General features: G+C 49.1%; 1 protein-coding gene across 1 annotated transcript; it reads right to left on the bottom strand.

Moving 5' to 3' along the window:
- Window positions 1-714: 714 nt before the first annotated feature.
- On the bottom strand, window positions 715-22858 carry SCAMP5 (secretory carrier membrane protein 5). Its single transcript, XM_025472136.3, has 7 exons — window positions 22707-22858; window positions 9676-9739; window positions 8812-8940; window positions 5435-5591; window positions 4187-4288; window positions 3639-3756; window positions 715-3373 (listed from the first exon to the last, which is right to left on the bottom strand). Exons 2-7 carry the CDS (start codon window positions 9680-9682, stop codon window positions 3179-3181), a joined length of 708 nt encoding a protein of 235 aa, XP_025327921.1. The 5' UTR covers window positions 9683-9739; window positions 22707-22858; the 3' UTR covers window positions 715-3178.
- Window positions 22859-23996: the final 1138 nt, after the last annotated feature.

Raw genomic sequence — 23996 nt, 5'->3', positions numbered from 1 at the left:
CACAGCACTTTCGGGCAGCCTGGGGAGCTTAGCGGTGCAGCGCCTGCCATTTGGCCCAGGGCATGACCCTGGAGACCCGGGATCGGGTCCCACGTTGGGCTCCCTGCATGGAGCCTGCTTCTCCCTCTGCCTCTCTCTGTGTGTGTCTGTGTGTCTCATGAATAAATAAATAAAGTCTTAAAAAAAAAATTCCAGCACAGTGATCTAAATGGAGGGCACACGCTCCTCCAGAGCAGAGAGAGCATACGGGGTACCCTTCGCTGCTGTCTCTCTGCCATCTTCATTCTTCACCATCCAGAGACAACCCTCCCCCCCCTCCAAGCCCTGTGTTTGTTGAGGTTGCTCAGTCAGCTGCCAGTCTCCATCAGTGAGAGCTGAGGTGGGGTCCCTCTGTGTTCTACCCTTGCTACCCTTGCCCTTGCCTGCAGTGACTGTCTGGACCAAACCACCCCCCATCCATTAATCCAGCCTTCCACTTCCTCCTTTCCTCAGGCAACTCTGAACTCCTCCTCCGAATAGGACAGGCAAGGTGGCCTGTGTGGCCTTTTCAAGGCCTACCCAAGGTTGCCTCGGAGAATCACACAGAGGTGTGTGACTTCTGGCCTCTGGGAATGACAGGCCACAAACCCACTTGACCCACCCTACCGCCATGTCCCACACCCCCCAGTGAAGCTCCACACAGGCCCACATGAAGACACAAGATGCAGCAGGGCACACAGGGCCAAATGTTCCCCTTTATTATGGTTCACTTAGTTACCACAGACAGACATTAGCTCAGGCAGATCAACTGCCAGTTGGACAATGGTCTGTGTCTCCCAGAAACAAGGAGGAGCAGTAGGCACCAGTAAAATGCAAAGCAGATCACTGGCTGGCCAGACCTGAGGATTCCCAGAACTGACCTGGGCCTTCCTCCACCACACCCCCAACCCAGACCATCCAGCAGAGATGAATTCATGCCCAGCCCCCATATCTCATACTAGTTCCCTCCCTAGGAAAGTGCATAGTTGCCTGGAGATGCAGCATCCCAGGGCCTGGACCAGCTAGGCCACCACACAGGTAGCAGGCCTTCCCAAGAACAGAGCCAAGGCATGGCCATATAGGTCTGGGCCAGGAAAGAAGAGAGGCAGGTGGGACAGGAAATTGACTGCAGGTGGCATCCAACAGGGATGAGATCTACCACAGGCCTCCTGGGGCTACCAGAGAGACTAAGAGAAAGGGAGCCAGAGGTCTAGGGCAGGGGAGAGGAAAGGCGAAGAAAACCTAGACCTTGGGTCTCTTCTTAGGTACTAGAGGCTGTGACACCTGCTTTCTGGAGAGAAAATGGTAGGGCAGAGAGCCAATCATATTCTGGCCCAAGCCTAAGGGACCATTAGGAAGATAACTTTTCAGAGGTCTTGGCTCCCCTTACAGGAAAATGAAGTGCCTGGAGCTCTAAGCTCAGGATGGCACCTGGAAGCCCAGATGTTGGGTTCCAAGCTGGAGCCAGCCCAGAGTGACCAAGCTGGGTTGGCTACATTTTGCAGGCCAAATAGCCCAGGCAGGAGATGGGAGGATGGAAAATAGGCAGCTGCTCCTTGGGTGAGAATCCACTCCCTCCAGAACTCAGAAAGAGCCAGGGACATTTTCACAATGCTTGGAACAGAACATCCCCACGGGCCTTAAATCACTATCCTGCAAGGGAAAGGGGGTCCTGACAGGGTGAGGAAGGGCCAAAAAACAAGTCTAATAGGCAGAAGGGAAAAAGCAATCTTGATTTGAAAACAAAAAATCAAACCAGAGGGCTTCTACTCCCACCCCATCCAACCTGAAATCCCATTCCAGCCATTGTGCTTGTGGACAGGACTGGACATGTGCTTCTTCCGGGGCCTGAGTTCAAATGCCCAGAACTGCTCCATGACCAAAAGCAAGCTGGGGTGGGAAGAGGCATGCTCTCCTCTCACTGGGCCCCGTCTGCCTTCTCCTTCGATCTTCCCAGCCTCTGAGCCTGCCACTCTACCAGACCCAAGCAGAACAGCTATTTGCTCCTAGGAATCCAATGGTCATTCAGAGATAGCTGGTACCTGCCCAGTGGGCTTGGGCCAGCCAGATCTCACACAGAGACCAATAATTATTTATATATCCTTGGCTCCAGTTGCACCTTTACACCTGAACATTACCTGGACACCACCCAGCTCTTCAGAGAAGGCAGTGGAATCTGCCCTCATGGATGGCAGATGCCACTTAGCATAGGATGGGGCTAGGCTAGCAGCTGAGGGTATGGGGAGGGACACAGGCAGAGAAGTTCAAGGGGGCTCTGGGAAGAGAAGGAGGGGAAGCAGGACAGAGAAGAGAGGAGCCTACTCCTGCAGGCCAAGCTCTGAGATGACCCTGCATTTCCACTTTCTGGGAGTCGGGTACCCAGGTAGGCTGTGCATCTCCAGCTGTGTGCCCTCCTACATGGCGCCTAAGGCTCAGCTCCTGTCTACTTCCTTGGTTTGGGAATGGGCTCAGTCTCAGGAGCAGATACAATTGGGACACTCAGCCTTGGGGAAGACAAAGATAAGCCACATGGGGAAGAGAGAGACCCTGGGCAAGAAAAGAAGCACAGGGAATCTGACACCAGGAAGAGAGGAGGGAGGAGAAAGAGAGAGGAGACCAGATCAGGAAGAGCAAAGAAGATCCCTAGCCTGTCTCCACCTTCCTATCAACCCCCCCACCCCAATGAGTGCTAAATACTGTTACTTCCCAGTGACATCAAAAGTGGAGACAGTTTCAGCTCATAACCCTGGGGAAGGAGCCAGGCTTTCTGCTCTGCCTCCCCCTGGTTCATGAGGGGTCCCTGGGCCAAGGTCAGAGGGGGCACCCTGGTGGAGGGTGGGGGCTGGTTTAGTTCTAAACATACATCTAGCACCGCAACAACAGAGACCTCCACTGCATACTATTTCACAAGGGGACATGGACACAGCTACCACCGCACGGGACAGCTCCACGTGCAGCCCACAGCTCTCGGGGCGCTGAGAGCAGAATCCGAAGGAGTGGGGGAAGGGGGAGTTATATATATATAACTCTGATTCTTTGTACAAAGGTGGGGAGGAGAAAAGGGAGGGAGGAACCCTGCTTGGTTACCACAACAGACAATGTGGCTTGAGTCCCCGGCCCACTGACCCCCAGCCCTGCCCTCCTGGTAGGCGTGGATGGCTCACATCTCATTGGAATATGTGTAGTTGGGGGTGGCGGAGTATTGAGTCTGCGGCTGATTCATGGCCCCCTGGGCCGCCCCCATGGCTGCGTTCTGGGCCGCCTGCTGCACGTGTGGGTTCTTCCAAGCCCCCGTGGTCCACTCCTCCTGAGCTTTGCTGAAACTTCCCCCACTGCCCCGGTAGAATTTATGAACCTGTAGGAGGAGGAGCACAAGGAAAGGTTAATCAAAGGGAAGGGGCAGCCTATCCAGGAAACACTTGGAAGCCAGAGATAAGTCCCTGTAAAAGCCAGTCCTCCCTCCCACACCTGCCCTGTGTTCTAGGAGCAAAGTCCACCAAGCCATTCTAGACTGAGTCCCTTGGAAGACCTCTGGGTCCTCCTGTCACATGGAGGAGGGGTTGTTACAGATCGTAGCCCCTTCCCAAAGCCGCCCTCTCAACCTTGAGGTGACCACATACCATGCTGAGGGCGATGAAGGAAAACACAGCCACGACCGTGAACATGATGGTGGGAATGAGCATCACCACTGCTGAGCCAACATTTGTTCCGAAGAAGGAGATGGTGGCGATCCAGCCGCTGCAAGAAGAGGCCAGCTGTGGGGCTGCCAGCATGGTGAGAGATAACCGGGAGCCACCCCACCACAGCCAGGAGCCATCTCATTGTCACAGGGAGGGGCCACAACATCGGATGCAAAGAGATCATCCAAAGGGCCTGTGGCAATGGTTCAGAAAAATCCTTTCCCAGGACTCAGGAGATAAGCTCCTCAGACTAAAGCTTCCTGCCCTTGGGTTCTCCCATGATGCTTCCTGCTCTTGGGTTCACCCCTTGGTAACCTCAAAAACCACTGCGAGGTTCTCCTTCCCCTCTGCTGCTATGGCTGTGTCTACTACACTACCCTGAATCCTCTTGCAGGCCAAACAGCTAGCCCAAGATGTAAACAAAGGACACACCCAAGGTGCCACAGATGCCCAGGCATGGGTCCATCCCAGACACCCCAATCTCTTACCAGACTCCCCAGCCTGGGATGCCCACGGCCTGGATGATGCTGATGACCAGCTGGGCCATGAAGGTAAAGAAGAATGCCATGAAGCTGAAGGAGCTGTCAGTCCTGCAGCAGAGGAGATGATTCTCATTAACTGGGTAGAGGGCCAGGGCTTCCCCTATCTTCAAGACCCCCCAGGCCTCTCAAGTTTAAATGATTATACAATGGACAGAAGACGCTTACAGGACTTAGTGGAGAGGCAAAAACGGGACCATGTTTACATGGATCTTCGCAAGCTTCTATGTGTTAGTCTTGTGTGTGCAACATTACATAGGGAGAGATCTCCCTACAAATGGACCAGTCAGATGCACAGTAAGTACATGGAGGGTTGGCCCTACTGGCATAGAAATAGATGGGTCAGTTACGGCAGGAATAAATGACTCCATTGTCAAGGGGATGGATAAGCTTACTGGTACCAAGATATGTAGCTCTGCTGGTACATGGATGGACGTTCCCATAAGCTCAGAGACAGAAAGTCCATTGGTATAAGAATGGAACCCTACTGGAACTAAACTAGCCTAACTGACATACGGATAGATGATCTGATTGGCAAAGACATTTGAGGCCCCGTTAACGCTGAGATGGATTCTCCATTGGCACCAAGACAGATATCCTTGTTGGTATACGGATGAATAGTCCCATTAGCACCAAGATTGAAAATTCATTTTACACAAGGTAGACACCCATCGGCACCAAGACAGCCCCACTCATACATGGATGGGTGGTCCCTTTAGCACAGAGTTGGATGACATCATTAGCACATAAACCATGTCAGTAGTACATGGATGACTGATTCCATTCGCACATGGATAGATGGTCCGCTTGGTACCAAATCAGCTGGCCCCACAGGTACAAAAATAGGCAGCCCAATTGGGACAGGTGGCCCCATTGGCAAATCTGACATACAGCTGCCTGGGGAAGGCAAAACAAAAATAGACCTAATCTCCATGCTGTGTGCACCCAAAGAAGTGAAAAAGGAAGTGAGGAGTGAGGAAAGAAGGAACCAAGGCTCTGCCTCCTAGCTCTCTCACCCCAGCACTGCGTTCTCAGGAAGCCCACATCCTATCGGCCATCTGAGCTGAAGATGAACAAGTGAAAGTGAGTTTGGAACAGGGGGTAATAAAAAAAAAAGGGGAGAGAATATGTAAAGAAGAAAAGGGGAGGTAGGCAAAGAGACAAGGTTAGGAGCTGGGGTCGGCACCAACCACTTACTTGAAGGCCTTGTAAATGGGCCGAAACCAGCAGACGTAGGAGCAGGGTGTGAAGAGGATGAGCCAGAGAAAGGCGAGGCCAAAGTTGGTGGCTCCCCCGCCTCCGATCAGCCACGCGAGACAGCCCACCAGGTTCACGGCCAGCGTGACGCTGTTCACTGCAGACCCAGGAGCACATGCACACACAGAGACAAACACCAGGTGCACACACAGACACCCAGGCCCATGCACAGACACGTGAGCAACCAGACATGGACACACACCCATAATTCAACAGACCCACAAGCAAACAAATGGAAGCAGCACAATGTACAGAGAGGTAGAGACACACAAACATACATGAGAACCACATTTACAGAGATTCGCGCCCACAACCACATCAGTGAATGCACACACACAGATACATGAGACACACATACATACACACACAGAAGGAGTAGAGACTGTAAGAAAGAAAGCTGGGAGCTTAGACCAATTCCCCTCCCATACCCACTCCTAGAGATCTGAGAAATCTGGAGAACAAAGAGTCTCCAGACCATGAACCCAGAGCCTCAGCCCGACAAGCCCCACTGAAGGGCCCCAAAGCCTCCAGGTGGTAGAAATGCTCTTCTCCTGGGCACCTGGTGGCTCAGGCAGTTAAGCATCTTCCTTCAGCACAGGTCATGATCCCGGGGGTCCTGAGATCGAGTCTTGCATTGGGCTTCCTGCTAAGTGGAGAGTCTACTTCTCCCTCTACCCCTCCTCCCTGCTTGTGATCTCTCTCTCAAATAAATAAAATATTTTTTAAAAAGAAAACAAATGCTCTTCTCCTTCTTAAGAATGGCCTCAGCCCTTGGCCCTCCCAGGCTCACAGCAATCACCAAGCCCAAAGCATCGGAAACCCTTACATCTTCTCTTGCAAGGGGCACAAAAAGTGGAAAGTAAAGGGCCTTGTAGCAGCATCTCTTCAAGCCATTGTACCATCTGCCCTGTTCTTAAATGGGGCAGGCAGCATTGGCCGGGATTTCAGTCTTTATCTACTTCATTTCTGAGACAACTACCATGCCACTTCCTCCACAAAGCCTTCCTTCACTCCTGCAGCATTATTCATGTCCCATCCCTCCGACCTCGTGCAGACTTGGGCTGTTCTGCATGGTTCCCCAAGTACAAATCCCCAGCCCATCAACCACACTAGGAGCTCCCAAAGAGTAGAACTCAGGCTCCCACTCCTCTGTGCCCACCTACTCTAGATGAACTCAGAACCACAGGGTCACTGAATCACAGCCAGCAGAAACCGTAAAGACTCATGCTGGCATTAACATACACTCAGGGCTTCTGACATCAGGGTGCTTCCTTCCTCCCTTCCTCGAACATTAGATTGAGTCCCTTGAAGGCTCCAGAAAGACCCGCTGAATAAACCAAAGGCAGGGGGCCACAATCTTGGCCTCAAACAACCAGGGATCTGGTTCTTGGCTTCTGAATAGAGCCCTTAAGCATCTCAAGGGTCATAGGCATTTCCTTGGGAGCAGAGCATCTGGCAGATGCCTAGTGAGGACTTAGGAAGGTATTTATAGCCCTTAAATCCAGCTCCTGGATGAGATCTTCTCAGGGGCAGAGTTCTCAGAGCCTGGGGCCAGGTGGGGTGCTCCCCAAGACTGGCATGACAACATGGTCATCTGTGCGGGTACACCCATCTTGGGGCCCCTCATAACAAGGGTGAGCATTCCTTCCTCTGCACTTCAGCTGCATTTCTTCCATCTCTGTTTATTGCTCCCCCCACCCCAATTTCCGAGAATGCTGGAACTCCCAGAACTGCTTTTACTTGCTCAATACATAGAACAGACATTAACCTGTTTTTATATTGGTTACACCTCTCCTCCCAGTCCTGTCTCCCTCTAGCTCACTGGTGCTCGTGCCTCTACTGGGATTATTCTACTACTTCTTTGGAACAGATCCATTAAAATGGCCACTCAGCTTTTCACTACCTCCATTTCTCTCCCTGTCCGGATTTGATTCCATAATTCATTACGTGTTTTCTAATGCTCTCCCCTGCCTCGTTTTCTGGTCACATTCCCCCTGGATGGACACAATTCCCATCTGTACCTGAGCTGAGTGCTGCTAGGAAAGAAGGAAGCCTACGGAGAAGCCTGCAAGGACCATAAATTCATCAGCCAAACTCAAGCGGACCCTGTGAATGGCCTAGAAATTTTAGGGGTCATGTGTCTTTGGATAGTGTCCTCACCCTCTGTCCACAAATGTGCTTTCATTCTAATCCCACTTTCCTCAAAGCTCCCATTCCTGCTTCTACATCACATTTGATTGGAAAAAATAGAAGCCATTAGAGGCGACCTCCTCGTCCTCTTCCCCACATCTACAGACCTAGCCACACCTGCCCCATCTCTTCCTTTCCTCATGTTACTTGGAGAAAGGCTCCTTCTCTGCCCAAAGGCGAAGCCAAGACTTGAAACTGAGTCTGTCTATCCTACACTCCTTCTACCATCCCATGAAGAACCTGCAAAGACAGCGTTCTTTACCACCTCGCTGGCATGAGCAATCACCTCCCCAAGTCAGCAGCTAAGTGTGGGCTGACTCAAGGAACATCACATGTGACAGACCCTGGCGGTGGTCCACTGCAGGTCTAAGGTTCCAGGAGGCCAGGTACCCACTCAGGAAAGCCAGCCTGCCCTCCCCCTCCTTGTACATGCCTGGAAGGTACTAGCCTGGGCACAGCCAAGTCCCATCCCTCTAAAATGATACTTTCCCACCGACCTGACACAGACTATCAGCAACTAGAGCCTTTAAACTCTGGACCTCGACTCTGTAGAACATTAGACCTCTATATTCTTAGAGAACAACACAGAACTCCTTGGAACCATAGTGATCACTGACTCAAAACTCTCCTGCTATAAGTGAGGGGACCGTTGCTTAGGAAGAAGGACAACCAGCCCAATTTGATCCCATATCTCCCAATTCCCAGTTAATGCTCTTTTCTCTGAGCAGTTTTCCAAAGGAAGCCAAGACAAATGTGGCTTTGAGACTAGGATTTCTCTCTGAATCCAGAATCCCAAGGTCCTGGCAGCCACTGGAGGCTCCCTGGCAAATCACCCAAGCGGGAAGGGGAAGGGAGCACAAGAAAAGAGAAATGATACTGCGGCCAGAAATGCTCATCCAGATGCTCTGTGAATGAGAAGTGGAGGGCAAGGGGATGAGGGAAACCGGGGCCCAGATGGGGGGTCGGCCCATGAAAGGAGGCTGCTGGGAGATGGCCCATGCAGATGCTGCAAGTGTGGCTGAAGGACAGCCAGGCCTACGGGCCCCCATCCTGATGGCCAGCACCCACCAGCCTTCCTCCCTCCTCCTCCCACCCTCCATGGCCCGCCCCCATCCCACAGCACTTACACATCCAGAGGTAGTAGAGGCGCTTGGTCATGCTGAGATGCTGGGGAGGGATGTCTGCCTCAAAGTCTTGGTAGAAACATGGCTTCAGGGGGATGAATTTGGGCAACGGTGGGAAGTTGTTCACTTTCTCTGTGGGTGAAGCATATTGCACAGCATCACCTTGAATGTTCCCCTCCCTGATGACCCAGTATGATCCTCCTTGCCCTGGTTTCAGCTGCCCGCCCCGCCCCCGGCCCCTGTGGTCACAGGCTACACTGCAATCCCCACCTGGCCATCCCTGGTTCCTCAAGTCTGCTCTTAGGTTCCCAAAGTAACCAAAGGCCTCGAGGCAGTGTTACCATCTCTCAGAAGAACAACAATTAAATGGTGTCCAGTTCCAGGCAGATGAAGCAGGATGGGCGAGCCTGGAGATGAGGGTTTCTATGTGCACACCAATACTCCTGTTTTCTGTTTATCTGGTATGGTGGGGCATCAACTAGATAGTCTCTCAACGTCCCTCCAGCTCTGGCATTCTGTACCCGAGCCTTTGGAAACCAGACAATTGAGAAGCCAGAAGGAAAGGGTCTCACAGTATTAAAGAGCAATGGTGACCACGGGACAGGGAGTGAGCCACCTGTGCTGCTGTATCAGTCAGATGGCCAGCAGGACCAGGGCATCGGGATGCTCAATCAGAGACCTGACAGAGCTGGACAGTGTCATGCTGAGGGTTTTGGAGATACAGGCCTCAGTGGGGGACCAGGAAAAGCCTGGGGACAAGAGGACAGAAAGAACTCGACCTCCAAAAATCAGGGGATAAAGAGACTAGGAAGGGGGCACCCATCCTATGCTCACTTGCATGTTCTATCCACGCGACCCTGTCCTTACCTGCCATGATGGCACCGATGGCACCAGCCGGCCCAGCGGCCTGCCCACGCCTCTTTGTCTTGACCTGGAAGGAAAGAAAAGCCAGAGCATGATGAGGATCAGGCCCAGCTCAACCGAGTCCCTCTCTCAGGCCTTGCAGGGTTAGAACCTGGTTCTAATGCCTACAGGGGGGTGAGCCCAGGCACTCCTGTCCTTTGCCTCAAGGTATAGGGTCTATCTTCAGAAAATCCTATTTGAGGAGGGGAAAGATACCTGGGAAGGGACCCCCATGAGAAGGCAAGTGACAGAGAAGGCCTGAGGAGACTAGAGGCCTCTGAAAGAGAAAATTCTTTTTATTTATTTATTTATTCATGAGAGACACGTGGGGGGGGGGGGGCAGAGACACAGGTGGAGAAGCAGGCTCCATGCAGGGAGCCCGACCTGGGACTCGACCCCGGGTCTCCAGGATCACACCCTGGGCTAAAGGCGGTGCTAAACCGCTGAGCCAGCCGGGCTGCCCATGAAAGAGAAAATTCTGTTCCTTGATCCTGAACATGACAAAGCCGGCATCACTCACGGCTGGCCTCCCCTCTCTCCTGCCTTTGCCTTCGGTCATCTGTTGGGGATGTGTAATGTGTCAAGCACCCGGAGACAGCGTAAGACAGATGTGGCTCCTGCCCTCTGCATGAAACAGTCAATAACCTGTGCAGTACATACTCTAAAAGGGAAAGGTGGCTACCATGAAAATATGCACAATAGATAGCAAGGTGATCTAACCTGGTAAGGGGAGTCAGGGAGTCAGGGAAATTTGACGTAAGCAGTGAGCAAAGAGACCTGAAGAATACAGAGGAGATGCCTAGGGCAAGGATTCCTTCCGGGCAGAGTAGAAAGCTTGCACAGACTCTGATGTAGGAAGAAGCCTCACACTTTTAAGAAAGGGAAAAGCAAGCTACCTCAGCCAAAGCAAAGAGTACAAAGTGGAAGCAGCAGCTGGAGAGGTGAGGTGGGGAGTGATTCTTGAGGCGCTTAGGAGGCCAGTTTGAAGGGACCCTGAGGTGGATTTGGGGAGTGGGAGGAGGGAGGCCATCAAGAAGACTCCCTGCCAGCTAAAACCGTAAGTGCATGATGGTGGAGCTATTCACTGAGAGTCCCATCGTGGGAAGAAACCAAGAGAACAGACACAGTGTCCCAGGGAGATAAGAAGTTGCCTTATGGACACACTAAGTCCCAGTTGCTGTGAGAACCCCCTCACCCCAGACAGGGCTGCCTTGTAGACATTGTGAATATTCAAAATCGAAAATGGTCTTTGTGGGTGCCTGGGTGGCTCAGTGGCTGAGCATCTGCCTTTGGCCCAGGGCATGATCCTGGAGACCCAGGATCAAGTCCCACATCGGGCTCCCTGCATGGAGCCTGCTTCTCCCTCTGCCTGTGTCTCTCTCTCTGTGTCTCTCATGAATACAAAATTTTTAAAATCTAAAAAAATAAAGAAAATGGTCTATGACCAAGTACTAAGGTAATGCAACGCTTAAAAGTTCAGTAGAAATTTCTATCAAGGTTAAAAGCAGGCAAAATGAATCTGTGGTGTTAAAAGTCAAGATGCAGGAGAGGAAAAAAAAACTAAAGTCAAGATAGTTTTACCCTTGGGGGAACAGGGAACATACACAGAGGTACTGGTGATGGTCTGTCCCTGGGCCTGGGAGCTGGTTACACAGTGTCAACTTTGTGCAAATTCATCAAGCATGAGACTACACCCTTCTGCTCAGGGTGTGATCCCGGTTCAGGATCGAGTCCTAATCCCAGAGTCCTGATCCCGCATCTGGCTCCCTGCGAGGAGCCTGCTTCTACCTCTGCCTCTCTTTCTGTGTCTCTCTTGAATAAATAAATAAAATCTTTAAAAAGAAAAGAAAAGACATCCCCTTACACAGCTGCATTAATTGTAGCACTGTTTGTAACACCAAAAGATTGGAAACAATTTACACATCAATAGGGGATGATGAAATAAAGGGTACAATCATACAGTGGACTGTTCTGCAGTTTTTAAAATGCTCTGCAAAATAAAATAAAATAAAATAAAATAAAATAAAATAAAATAAAATAAAATAAAATAAAATGCTCTGCAGCTATATATTTATTTTTTTTTATTTTATTTTTTTTTTTTTTTTTCTCTGCAGCTATTTAAAAAAAAATACTGGTGTGGAAAGATCTCCACCATTACTAGTTGTTGAATAAATGACATAAATATAGAACAGTCTAGTCTAGACAATAGGCAAACAAAAGACAAAAGTCAAAACAATATGCTATCTTTTATAGTAAAAAAATAAAAGAGGGGAGAGGAAAATAAAAATATTTTTTCCTTTTGACTCAACAATCCTACTTCTGCTTATTTACCCACAAATAAGAAACAATAAATACATGTCATTCAGTGTGACTCTATTTTGCAATAGCAAACTGTTGGAAGTGACCTAAATGCAACCATTTGAATAAACTGTGGTGCATCATTCAATGGAGTAGCTGTAAAAAAGAATGAAGAGGATCTCTATTAACTGCTGTAGAACAGTTAAATGAAAAAAAAGCAAAGTACAAATAAGTATAAATAGTATGCTACCTTTTATGCAAAAAGGGGAAGGATAACATACAGACAAAGCTGCTTATTTTTGCAAAAGAAACACAGGAAAAGTAAACCAGACACTAAAAAAATGGTCACCTACGTGATGTCAGGGCTCAGATGACTAATGAGACTTCCCTGGGTAAAGATTAATACATACTTTTGTACATATAATATCTAAATACTCAAGAACTTACACCAGAATGAAAAGCAAACCCTAAAAATGAAATAAACAAAAGCAAATGAAGTTAACTGTACAGGAAATTGATAACACGACCACATAGAAAAAAGAACTGGCCAAATAACTTGATCAGAGCACTCTGTGTTCTCTTAAAAGGATATATCTTAAGGATAAAAATAACTGGAAAGAAAGCTTAAGGGGGGGCACCTGGGTGGCTCAGTGGTTGAGCACCTGCCTTCAGCTCAGGGTGTGATACCAGGGTCCCGGGATCGAGTCCCACATCAGGCTCTCCTCAGGGAGCCTGCTTCTCCCTCTGCCTGGGTCTCTGCCTCTCTCTCCGTGTCTCTCATGAATAAATAAATAAATAATCTTTAAAAAAAAAGAAAACGAAAGTTTAAATATAAGCAGGTTTACTGTTACCGCTGTTACAGTGCGGTGATGCTGAAACTTTGTCATGTGTATCATAGGAGAGAGCACGAGTGTACAGGGTGGATATCGTTGGGACGTGGGTTCTCACTGTTAAAACATGGAGAGAGAATATGCAATGTGGGAAGGTAAGAGCCCTATGATGTTGAATTCGAAATGGAGGAATCAGTATGTACTCACGGCTTAAAAAATATATACGGATGGTCTCAAGCCAGGACAAGGAAATACCAGGAGAGCCTAGAACATCTTGTGGTACCAGAAACAAGTAGGTATTCAACAAATGGACGCATGTCAAAAAGACACCAGTTTGAGGGGATCCCTGGGTGGCGCAGCGGTTTGACGCCTGCCTTTGGCCCGGGGCACGATCCTGGAGACCCGGGATCGAATCCCACATCAGGCTCCCGGTGCATGGAGCCTGCTTCTCCCTCTGCCTGTGTCTCTGCCTCTCTCTCTCTCTCTCTGTGACTATCATAAATAAATAAATAAAAATTAAAAAAAAAAAAAGACACCAGTTTGAAAGAGCTACCACCAGCCAAATTTGATACAATTAAGAGTCTCAAAAATAATGATAGTAATATATGACATCCTGAATGTTAAACAATAATCCATGATACACCAAAATGCTCTCAGGAATTTTCATTTGATGGTGGGGATCATAGGTGATTTTTATCTTCTCCATTATTCCCCTATGTATTTTCCAAATTCTCTACAATGGATATATACTACTTCCTCAATAAGATAAATAGTATTTAAAATACAAAAGTTGGGGATCCCTGGGTGGCTTAGCGGTTTAGCACCTGCCTTTGGCCCAGGGCGGGGTCCTAGAGTCCCGGGATCGAGTCCCGCGTCAGGCTCCCGGCATGGAGCCTGCTTGTTCCTCTGCCTGTGTCTCTGCCTCTCTCTCTCTATGTCTATCATGAATAAATAAATAAATAAATCTTTAAAAAGTATAAATAAATAAATAAATAAATACAATACAATACAATACAATACAAAAGTCAAAAATAAATATCACTATTTTGTGGTGAAAAAAAATAATAATCCATGAGTCCAAAGAGACAATCTTATTTTTTAAAAAGAGAGGGAATGGGCAGCCTGGGTGGCTCAGTGGTTTAGCGCCTGCCTTCAGCCCAGGGCCTGATCCTGGCGTCCCGGGATCGAGTCCCACGTCGGGCTCCCTGCATGGGGCCTGCTTCTCCCTCTGCCTGTGTCTCTGCCTGTGTCTCTGCCTCTGTGTGTGTGTGTGTCTCTCATGAATAAAGTCTTTTAAAAAAATAAAAAATAAAAAGAGAGGGAAGAGTTCTTCTTTGCAGAAAAGTTAGCCATAAATGTAGGAGTGACAATTAGAAAATCTCCCAGCTCCACCATCACTAATGTAACCGCTGATTCAGGCAAGAATCCTCAATGGCTTCCAAAACCACTGGACCAGAGACTATGGGGAGGAAGAGTCACGGTCACAAAGTACCAGCCCAGCCCAAAGGGGACTTGCTAATTACAAAAGGGAACAGGTATTTTTATCGTGAAAAAAGCTGGCAGATACAACCTTAAGTGATCACACTTAACATCACCAATAATGGGACAGATGAACATTATGGCCTCCCAGTATGATGTACCAAGGATGCACTATCACCTATGTAGTATTCCTGCCCCAAAATGTTTAACTTGAATCCAATCATGAGAAACAAACGAATTTAAGTTGTGGAGCATTCTAAAAACTAAACTGGCCTGGAGGTGCTTGGGTGGTTCAGTCAGTTAAGCATCCGACTCTTGCTTTCACCTCAGGTCATGATCTCAGGGTCATGGGATAAGGTCCTGGGACTGAGCTCAGCAGGAAGTCGGCTCGCTGCTAGTCGGCTTGCTCATCTCCTTCCGCCCCCCTCCCCAAACACTAGCTCTTTTAAATAAATAAATCTTTAAATAAATAAATAAATAAATGAGTGACTATTAAAAATTAATAATAATAATTCATAAAAATAAATGAAAACTAAACACATCTGGACTGTTAAAAAATGCCAACATCCAGGGGCACCTGGCTGGCTTAGCCAGTGGAGCAACTCTTCATCTCAGAGTTGTGAGTTCAAGCCCCCCACTGGATATTGAAGTTACTTAAAAATAAATCTTGGGTGCCTGGGTGGATCAGTGGTTGAGCAACTGCCTTTGGCTCAGGTCATGATCCTGGGGTCCTGGGATCAAGTTCCACATCAGGCTCCCCCATGGAGGGCCTGCTTCTCCCTCTGCCTGTGTCTCTGCCTCTGTCTCTGTGTCTCTCATGAATTTTTTTAAAAGATTTTATTTATTTATTCATGAGAGACAGAGAGAGAAAGGCAGAGACACAGGCAGAGGGAGAAGCTGGCTCCATGCAGGAAGCCCAATGTGGGACTCGATACCAGGTCTCCAGGATCAGGCCCTGGGCCGAAGGCAGGTGATAAACCGCTGAGCCACCCAGGGATCCCCAAGCACCTAATATATGTTAAGCAAATACTAACAGATCTGAAGGGAAAGGTAGACAGCCACACAATAATAATAGAGGATTTCAATATCCCACTGTCAACAATACCTAGATCATCTAGAGAGAAAATCAACAAAGAAACATTGGATTTGAACTATACTTTATACCAAATAGACCTGACACACATCTACAGAACATTCTGTCCAATAGCAGCAGAATACATATTTTAAGTACGAGGAACATTCTCCAGGATGGCTCATATGATAGGTCACAAAAGTCATGGCAATTTTTTTAAAAGATTTTATTTATTTATTCATGAGAGACAGAGAGAGAAAGGCAGAGACACAGGCAGAGGGAGACGCAGGCTCCAGAGAGGGAGCCCGATGTGGGACTTGATCCTGAGACCACGGACCACGCCCTGAGCCAGGGGCAGGTGCTCAACCACTGAGCCACCCAGGCGTCCCAATAAAGTCTTTTTTTAAAAATCTTAAATAAATAAATAAAATATTAAATAAAAGATTTAAATTAAAATCTTACATAAATTTTTTTTAATTTAAGATTTTATTTATTTATTCATGACACACAGAGAGAGGCAGAGACACAGGCGGAGGGAGAAGGAGGCTCCATGCAGGGAGCCCGATGTGGGACTCGATCCCAGGACCCCGGGATCACACCCAGAGCTGAAAGCAGAGGCTCAACCACTGAGTTACCCAGTGCCAACAAATAAAATCTTTTTTAAAATGACAACATCCGGGATCCCTGGGTGGCGCAGCGGTTTAGCGCCTGCCTTTGGCCCAGGGCGCGATCCTGGAGACCCGGGATCGAATCCCACGTCGGGCTCCCGGTGCATGGAGCCTGCTTCTCCCTCTGCCTGTGTCTCTGCCTCTCTCTCTCTCTCTCTCTCTGTGACTATCATAAATAAATAAAAAATTAAAAAAAATAAAAAATAAAATAAAAATAAATAAATAAAATGCCAACATCCTAAAAGATTTTTTAAAGTAAAAAATAAAGGATGATCTAAACTAATGGAGACTAAAGATATATGGCAACAAGAACCAACGCAACGTGTAAGTAAGCCTCGATTGGATCCTTGTTCAAAGGGGAAACACTATAAAGGTCATCACTGGGATGAAAAGGAAACTAAATAATAATTATTGTGTCGATCTTTACATTTCTTGGGTGTGATAATTTAATTGAAGTTTTACAGGAGAATGCCCTTATTCTTAGCAAATATGTATTCAAGGGCTTAGGAGTAATGTGTCATATGTCTGAAACTCGCTTCAAATAGTTCAGAAAATAAAAATGACATAGATACAGAATCAAAGCAAATGTGGCAAAAGTTAACAAGGTGTGAATCTAGGCAAAGCAATATAAATGTCCCTTCTACTTTAGTTTGGTGTAAAAGTTTTCAAAATACAAAGTTGGAGAAGAGTATGAATAATGTCAGGAATAGATTATAAGGAATGAAAAAAATGCATAAGTCCATGGAGATACCCAAAAGAAAAGGAAGGAAAGAGAATGTTCTAATAAACATAAATGGAATGACAATTTTTAAAAGTCATTATCTGGGACGCCTGGGTGGCTCAGTGGTTGAGTGGCTGCCTTTGACTCAGGGTGTGATCCTGGGGTTCTGGGATCGAATCCCATTATCAGGCTCCCTGCAGGGAGCCTGCTTCTCCCTCAGCCTATGTCTCTGCCTCTCTGTGTGTCTCACGAATAAATAAATAAAATCTTTGAAAAAAAATACAAACAGAAAATAAATGAATGAATGTATGAATGAATGAATGCCAGGCAGAAGAAATGAGCTGGCAAAGAATGAGGAGAGCAGTCACTGAGGCAGGAGGAAAATCAGGAGCATGGAGTCTCCAAAGTTAGGAGCAGACAGTGAACAAATATGACAGATGCCACTGAGAAGTCTGGCATGAGAAGGGCTAAAGACTGGTGTGTGTAACACTCAATAACAACTAGTCATCTATGCCCCGGGCAAGAATTGTTTTGATGGCCACAGATGGGTGAGGGTGGGCAGAAGTAGAAGTCAAATTAGAGCTAGTTGAACACACAAGCTGAGAGCAGGCATAGAAAGCTCTTTGAAGAAGCCTGTCTAGGAAGAGAAGAGAGACAGGTACTATGTAGGTGGGCTATGGGGTCCTGGGAGGGCTGCAGCTGCTGGGTGTTTAAGATGGAAGTAAGCTAGAGATGGGAAAGATCCAGGCAAGCTGCAATGACAATAGAAACAGAGGTTAACACAGAGCAAGCCCCTAATAAAGGGAGAAGGATGAGGTCCAGTGCCGGGAGGTGGGACAAGCCTCAATACTAGCAAGTGGGAAGGAAAACATGATGCAAACAGATGCGGGTTTGAGGCCTTGGAAAGGACAGTGAGAGTCCTGTGTATCTGCTTCAATTTTCTTTATAAAAGAGGAGACAGGATGGGGTTGAGAGGGAAGAGGGAAGAGTGGAGAACCCAGTTAAGTCAATGGGCAATTATAACACAGCCTGAGAAGTGTCGTGGAAGAGCAAGTACAAAAAGCTGTGAGAACACAGAAGAGCCCCTCCCTGGTCTGTCCTGGAGGAGCCATGGAGGGCTTCAGAGAAGACCTGAATCCTGATGGATGAATAGGAGTCAGCCAGGGAAAGACAGGGAAACAAGTGTGGAAGTCAGGACAGCGATAGCATGGCATATTCAAGGGACTGAATGAAGCTCAAAGCAAAGGGAAGGAAAGAAAGGCAAAAATCATGTTGAAAGGTAGAAGGGCTGGGTCATCCTGGCCTTGAAGGCTATGGGCAGAATTTGGGCTTTATCCTCAAGAGTCTTGAAAGCCACTGAAACATTCTATTCCTCTCCTCTTTAAAAAAAAAAAAAAAAAAAAAAAAAAAATACCCTCATGGGGTGACTGGGAGACTCAGTCAGTTAAGCATTCAACTCTTCATTTTGGCTCAGGTCATGATCTCAGGGGTGTGAGATTGAATCCTGCACTGGGCTCCACACTGGGCCTAGAGCCTGCTTAAGATTTTCTCTCTCTCCCTCTACCCCTCCCCCCCACAAAAAATAAAAATAAAATTAAAACCAACAAAAAGAAAGAGCGCCTTGTGTTAACTAGCTATAATTTAAATAGAAACTAAAAATATGTATATATAGTCTCATAGGTTTTTTTTTTTTTTGTAGAATGAAAATGTTTTTAGCTTTGTATAAAAATATTTGGGGGATCTCTGGGTGGCTTTGGGGATCCCTGGGTGGCTCAGCGGTTTGGCGCCCGCCTTTGGCTCAGGGCGTGATCCTGGAGTCCCGGGATCAAGTTCCACATCAGGCCACCTGCATGGAGCCTGCTTCTCCCTCTGCCTGTGTCTCTGCCTCTCTCTCTCTCTCTGTGTGTCTCTCATGAATGAGTGGGTGAAATCTTTAAAAAAAAAAAATTTGCAAGTTAAAAAAACAAAGTGTATAAAGTTGAAAATAAAAGTTCTTCCAAATCTACTTCTCAAAGGCCATCTCTTTAAAAGATTGACCTCTAGATTTCTGTTTTGCATATATGACAAAAACAAGATCATTTTGTACATGCTGTTTTACAACCTGTTTTTTTCCACTCAACAATATCTCTTGAAAATTTTTCATGTTAATGATACAGGTTATCTCAATATTTTTAATGATTGATCAACTGGATCGACAACATCATGGGCCATGGAGCGGTGAGGTGTGTCATGGGCTATTTGGCAGTTTAGAGGTCACAGCTTCAGGAAGTGGTAGGGCAAAGGCCAGCTGCCAAGAAATGAAAACAGGAAAGAGAAGAAGGGACAAGTCTAGCAGACTCATCTTTCAGAAAAATTGCTGAGATTTTAATACACACACACACAAAGATTATCAGTGGCAACACTGTAACACCATGTGCCAAAGAATGAATAGTAGTCATGTTTGGATAATAAGATTATAAGTTATTTGTTTTCTTTCCTTCTATCTTTGTTTTCGAAAATTTCTACAATGGTCTCATATCACTTTTTTTAAAAGATTTTATGTATTTATTCATGAGACACACACAGAAAGAGAGGCAGAGACACAAACAGAGGGAGAAGCAGGCTCCCTGCGGGGAGCCCGATGCGGGACTCGATCCCAGACCCTGAGATCACGCCCTGAGCCCAAGGCAGAAGCTCAACCACTGAGCCACCCAGGCGTCCCCTCATATCACTTTTGTAGTAAGATACAATAGGTTTTAAACAGCAGCAGCTGGAGGAGGACATAGGGTTAGAAAGGTTTTTCCAGATAGGATACTTGAGTATATATATTTGGAAGTGGGAGGAAGGCATCAGGGAAAACAGTGGCAGATACAATAGAGAGTGAAACAGCTGATGGACACTGGGACCCCAGAAGACAGAAGGGCCAGCATCCATAGCACAGAGTAGACAGCCCTTCTTCCACTGGGATTGAACAACCAAACTCAAGAAATGGAGAAACGTGGGCACAGTCCTACCTCCCACACACCCACCCAACTCTCCTCCTTGGGAGCAAAAGGCTTTGCGAAAGTGGTCCAGTTTGGGATACTTCTCCACAAAATGGAATGGGGAGCTGATGGGAAGAGGGGAAGGGTTTCTAAAGTGACAGAGGAACAGCTGAGGCTGGAGACCATGCACCGACATAGAACCAGATTGCCCTGGTATGTGATAGCACCCAGAAACTTTTGTGTTCTGAGTGTAGAATCCAGAAATGGGGGGTCTGCTGCTGTAGTGGGACACACAGACAAAGTGGTATGGCTGTTGAGGCATGAACCAGAGAATGGTTAAAATCCTGGACCCTGGGGTCCAGGAAGGACATGGAAGGTGTAATGCTCATGGAACAGAGGAAATGGAGGTACCAGAGAACTAGAGGTCTCCTTGAGATCACAAAGCAGATAAAATGAAGTTGGGCCTGACGGTGCTCAGAGGATACTGTAGTTTAAGATTTTAGAGGTAGTCACATGCCAATGATGGCCAGATTCAAATGTGGCTGGTAGAAAGGATGGTAGAAGGAAGCAATGGAGTGAAAGACTGTGGCCCGGCACTAAAATCCTCCATAAAAACAAGGAGGAGGGAGGCAGATAATAACTTGGGTTGTGGGATGGGATGCCTGGGTGGCTCAGCAGTTGAGTGTCTGCCTTTGGCTCAGGGCGTGAACCCGGGTTCCTGGGATTGAGTCCCATTTGGGGCTCCCGGCAGAGAGCCTGCCTCTCCCTCTGCCTGTGTCTCTGCCTCTCTCTCTGTATCTCTCATGAATAAATAAATAAAATCTTAAAAAAAAAATAACTTGGGTTGTGGGAGAGTCAAAGGAGGAGACTCCAACCCTGCTCCAGCCTGACCCCCATCCTACTCCCGGGGTTTCTCCCAAAGGTGTGCCCATGGTTACAGAGAAGTCAGTGTAGCAAAGTATGGATGACTCAGTGCAGAAGCCAGAGCACAGAGCAAGGCTGCTAAGACGGAAGTTCCCCACTCTTGCTTTACCTCTGATCCGCTTATCACACCCCAAGCCCACATCCCCAGCCCTAAAGTCCCAGAACTATGAATCATCCTCAGAAAACAGCACTCTTCTGGCATGTGGCTGTCACTGTCCTGTGATGCCTGTTCAGTACCCCTGCTGATCCTGAGCCTGGCTGGCATTTTAGGCATCTGCCTTCGGCTCAGGTCGTGATCTCAGGGTCCTGGGATCAAGCCCTGCATCAGGCTCCCTACTCAGTGGGAAACCTGCTTCTTCCTTTCCTGCTCCCCCTGCTTATGCTTGCTTCTCACTCTCAATGTTAAATAAATAAGTAAAAAAAAAAAAAAAAAAAAAAAAGACTTAAAAAGCCTCCCAAGGGGTGGGAGTGGAGCACCTGCTGCCCTTCCCCCATCAGGCTAAGCCCACAAACTTCTGTCAACCCTGCTGTACCATGCTTCCTCCAGGAAGCCTTGAAAGATTCCAGGCTATCAGTGGGGAAGGAAGCACAGCCTGTAGAGGAAATGCTGTGGGGAGGGGGCAGAGAGAGGGGGAGGAAGGCGAAGGGAGGAGGGAGGAAAAGAAAATGAAGAACTGGGAGGGACGCTCTAAACTAGATCAAGCAGCTTCCTCAAGGGAGGACAGTATTTAGTCCTATTATTTCTTCCCCAGAGAAAGGTGCTGGCAAAGAGCCGCCCAAAAGGGGAATCAACTTGTTCAGAGGTAGCTGGCCAGCCAGGGAAAGAGTTAAAGAAACAGCGGCAGAGCCCAGAGCCCGAGGCCCCTCTCCAGAGTTCTCTTCCCCGATCCCGCTGACTCTCCACCGGGTTTGCTACACCCGCGACCCTTTCTTCTGTGAAGAGAGACATTCGCCAGAGACATCCTCTCTCAGCTCCAGGGACTCTGCCTTCAGGCTCCCGGAGTACGCCCCGGTCAGATCTAAACTAGCAAGTTTTGTGAAGCCCCACACAAAATCCCCCTTGTCAGTCATGCCCCTGCAAGAACCATCCCCCTCTTTCAGGGCCCTGTGCCTGTGCAGGTAGAGCAGGTAAGGCTTGGATCCTTTCAGAGTCCCCCTGCCCCATGGGCACAGGCACAGAGCTGGGGTCACAGGCGGGCTCCCCTCTTAGCCCATACCACTCCCTGGGAATGCCCTCTGGACTCTCCCCCCAACCAAATCTCCCCTCCCCCAGGAAGTCCATTCACTGGCTCTTGCCTCCCTTTCTCCTTCTGTCCCTGGGAAAGTCGGCCAGGCCCTAACTGATCCCCCCATCCCGGAGCTGGGGCATTACGAGATGGTGAATTCTCAGTAGGAGTCCCTCCTCGGTTTCCCCAACCCCCTGCCAGGAGCTCCTCGGGGCAGGGACCGGGATGCATCCCCACGCACCTCACCCCCCTCCTCATGGTCACCTCCTGCCAACACGGGAACGAGCTACCTCGGCGTCACCCCTCCAAAACCCCGGGCTCCGGCAGCCAGTGCACCCATCCCCCGCCGACTAAAGGTCGGCAAAGCAAGGGAGGAGACCGTGGGGGGGGGGGGGCGGTGCACAGGCTGGGTCCACCTGCAAGCACCCACAGGAGGCCACCGTCACCCCGCCGCCAGTCGCGTGCGCCATCCCCCAGAGGAGGAGGCCGGTTTCCAGGGAACGCCAGGTGGGGCTGGGGGGGAAGGGGGCCCGAGCCCAGGCTCCAGGGTCTGACGTCACCCAAGACCCAGGTTCCCGCTGCGGGAGCCGGGAATGGGGGTGGTGGGGGTTGGGAGGCCCGGGGCCACCTGGAGCGATCTTCTCCCGCCCCCGACGGGGAAGGTCACCTGGAGCCCACCTCTCCAGCCGCTCGGCCTGCCCTGCCCGCCAAGGTGGCGCGGAGGGGGGCCCAGCGGGACGGGGGTCACCGCCCCTCGCCCTGCGCCCAGCCTCCCTGGAAAGCCCTGCCCCCGGCCTGGAGGCCCAGGACTCACCGCCGCCGCCGCTCGGCTGCAGAAAGGCCGCGGCGCTGCGCCTGCTCAGCCTGCGACGCGGCGCGGAGCCCTGCCGGGAGCCACTCCGGGGCTGGGGGCCGGGAGCGCGCGCTCCGGGAGGGATGCTCACGTGCCCGCGCCGCCCGCGCCCGCTGCAGCCGCCGCTCTCGCGAGACTCCCTCGCCTCCTCTAGGGCCGCCGCTCCTGCGCTCGCGAGAAGACAGGCCGGCCGCCCCCGCACCTTGCGGGAACTGTCCGAGGTGCTAAGTTCCCAGGCACCGCCCGATCCGGCAGTGAGTGGGCCCCGAGAGGGCGAGGGTGCACGGAGAGCTAGGGCCGGGAGAGAAAGGCCCGGAGCTGGTAGCCTGGCACCTGTAGCCAGAGCCTCAGCTTCCAAATCTGTAAAATGGGGAGAATAACCTCCACGCCACTCCGAGGGACGTATCAGAAAGGAAGAGCTTTGCGAGCAGGACACCTGATGAAGCTCCTTGAGGTCCACAGGCCCGAAGTGGCAAAGAGAGGATGGAGGGTGAAAAATCATAGACGAGGGACGCCTGGGTGGCTCAGCGCCTGAGCATCTGCCTCCAGCCCAGGGCGTGATCCTGGGGACCCAGGATCGAGTCCCACGTCGGGCTCCCTGCATGGAGCCTGCTTCTCCCTCTGCCTGTGTCTCTGCCTCTGTGTGTGTGTGTGTTTCTCATGAATAAATAAATAAAATGTTAAAAAAAGAAAAGAAAAGAAAATCATAGACGAGGGGCAGCCTGGGTGGATCAGCGGTTTAGCGCCTGCCTTCGGCCCGGGGCGTGACCCCGGGGTCCCGGGATCGAGTCCCACGTCGGGCTCCCCGCAGGGAGCCTGCTTCTCCCTCTGCCTGTGTCTCTGCCTCTCTCTCTCTCTGTATGTGTGTGTGTGTGTGTATCGTGAATAAATAAATAAAATTTAAAAAAATCATAGATGAGACAGACAAGACATATGGAGAATGGACACATAGATCTATGGAAATATGGAAATAGGAAGACAAGAGAAGAGCCACTAACATAGAGACATAGAAACATGGAGAGACAGAGAGAAATGCAAACAGATCAAGATTTGGAAAGAAAAAAGATATGGAAAGATAGAAGAGAGAGGGAGAACATGATGAAGTGAGAAAGAGATGAGAAATAGGGACAGGCAAGGTACACAAAGGAATAGAAAGACAGAAGTTTAGCAAGACACAGAAAAAAAGAATGAAAGAGACTGTAATACGCAGAGATGAACACCTAAAGAGAGTAGAGACTAGGGTAAATAGTT

This window comes from Canis lupus, chromosome 30, assembly GCF_003254725.2.
Source record: "Canis lupus dingo isolate Sandy chromosome 30, ASM325472v2, whole genome shotgun sequence".
Lineage (NCBI taxonomy): Eukaryota > Metazoa > Chordata > Mammalia > Carnivora > Canidae > Canis > Canis lupus.
This window is presented reverse-complemented; position numbering and strand designations above follow the sequence as displayed.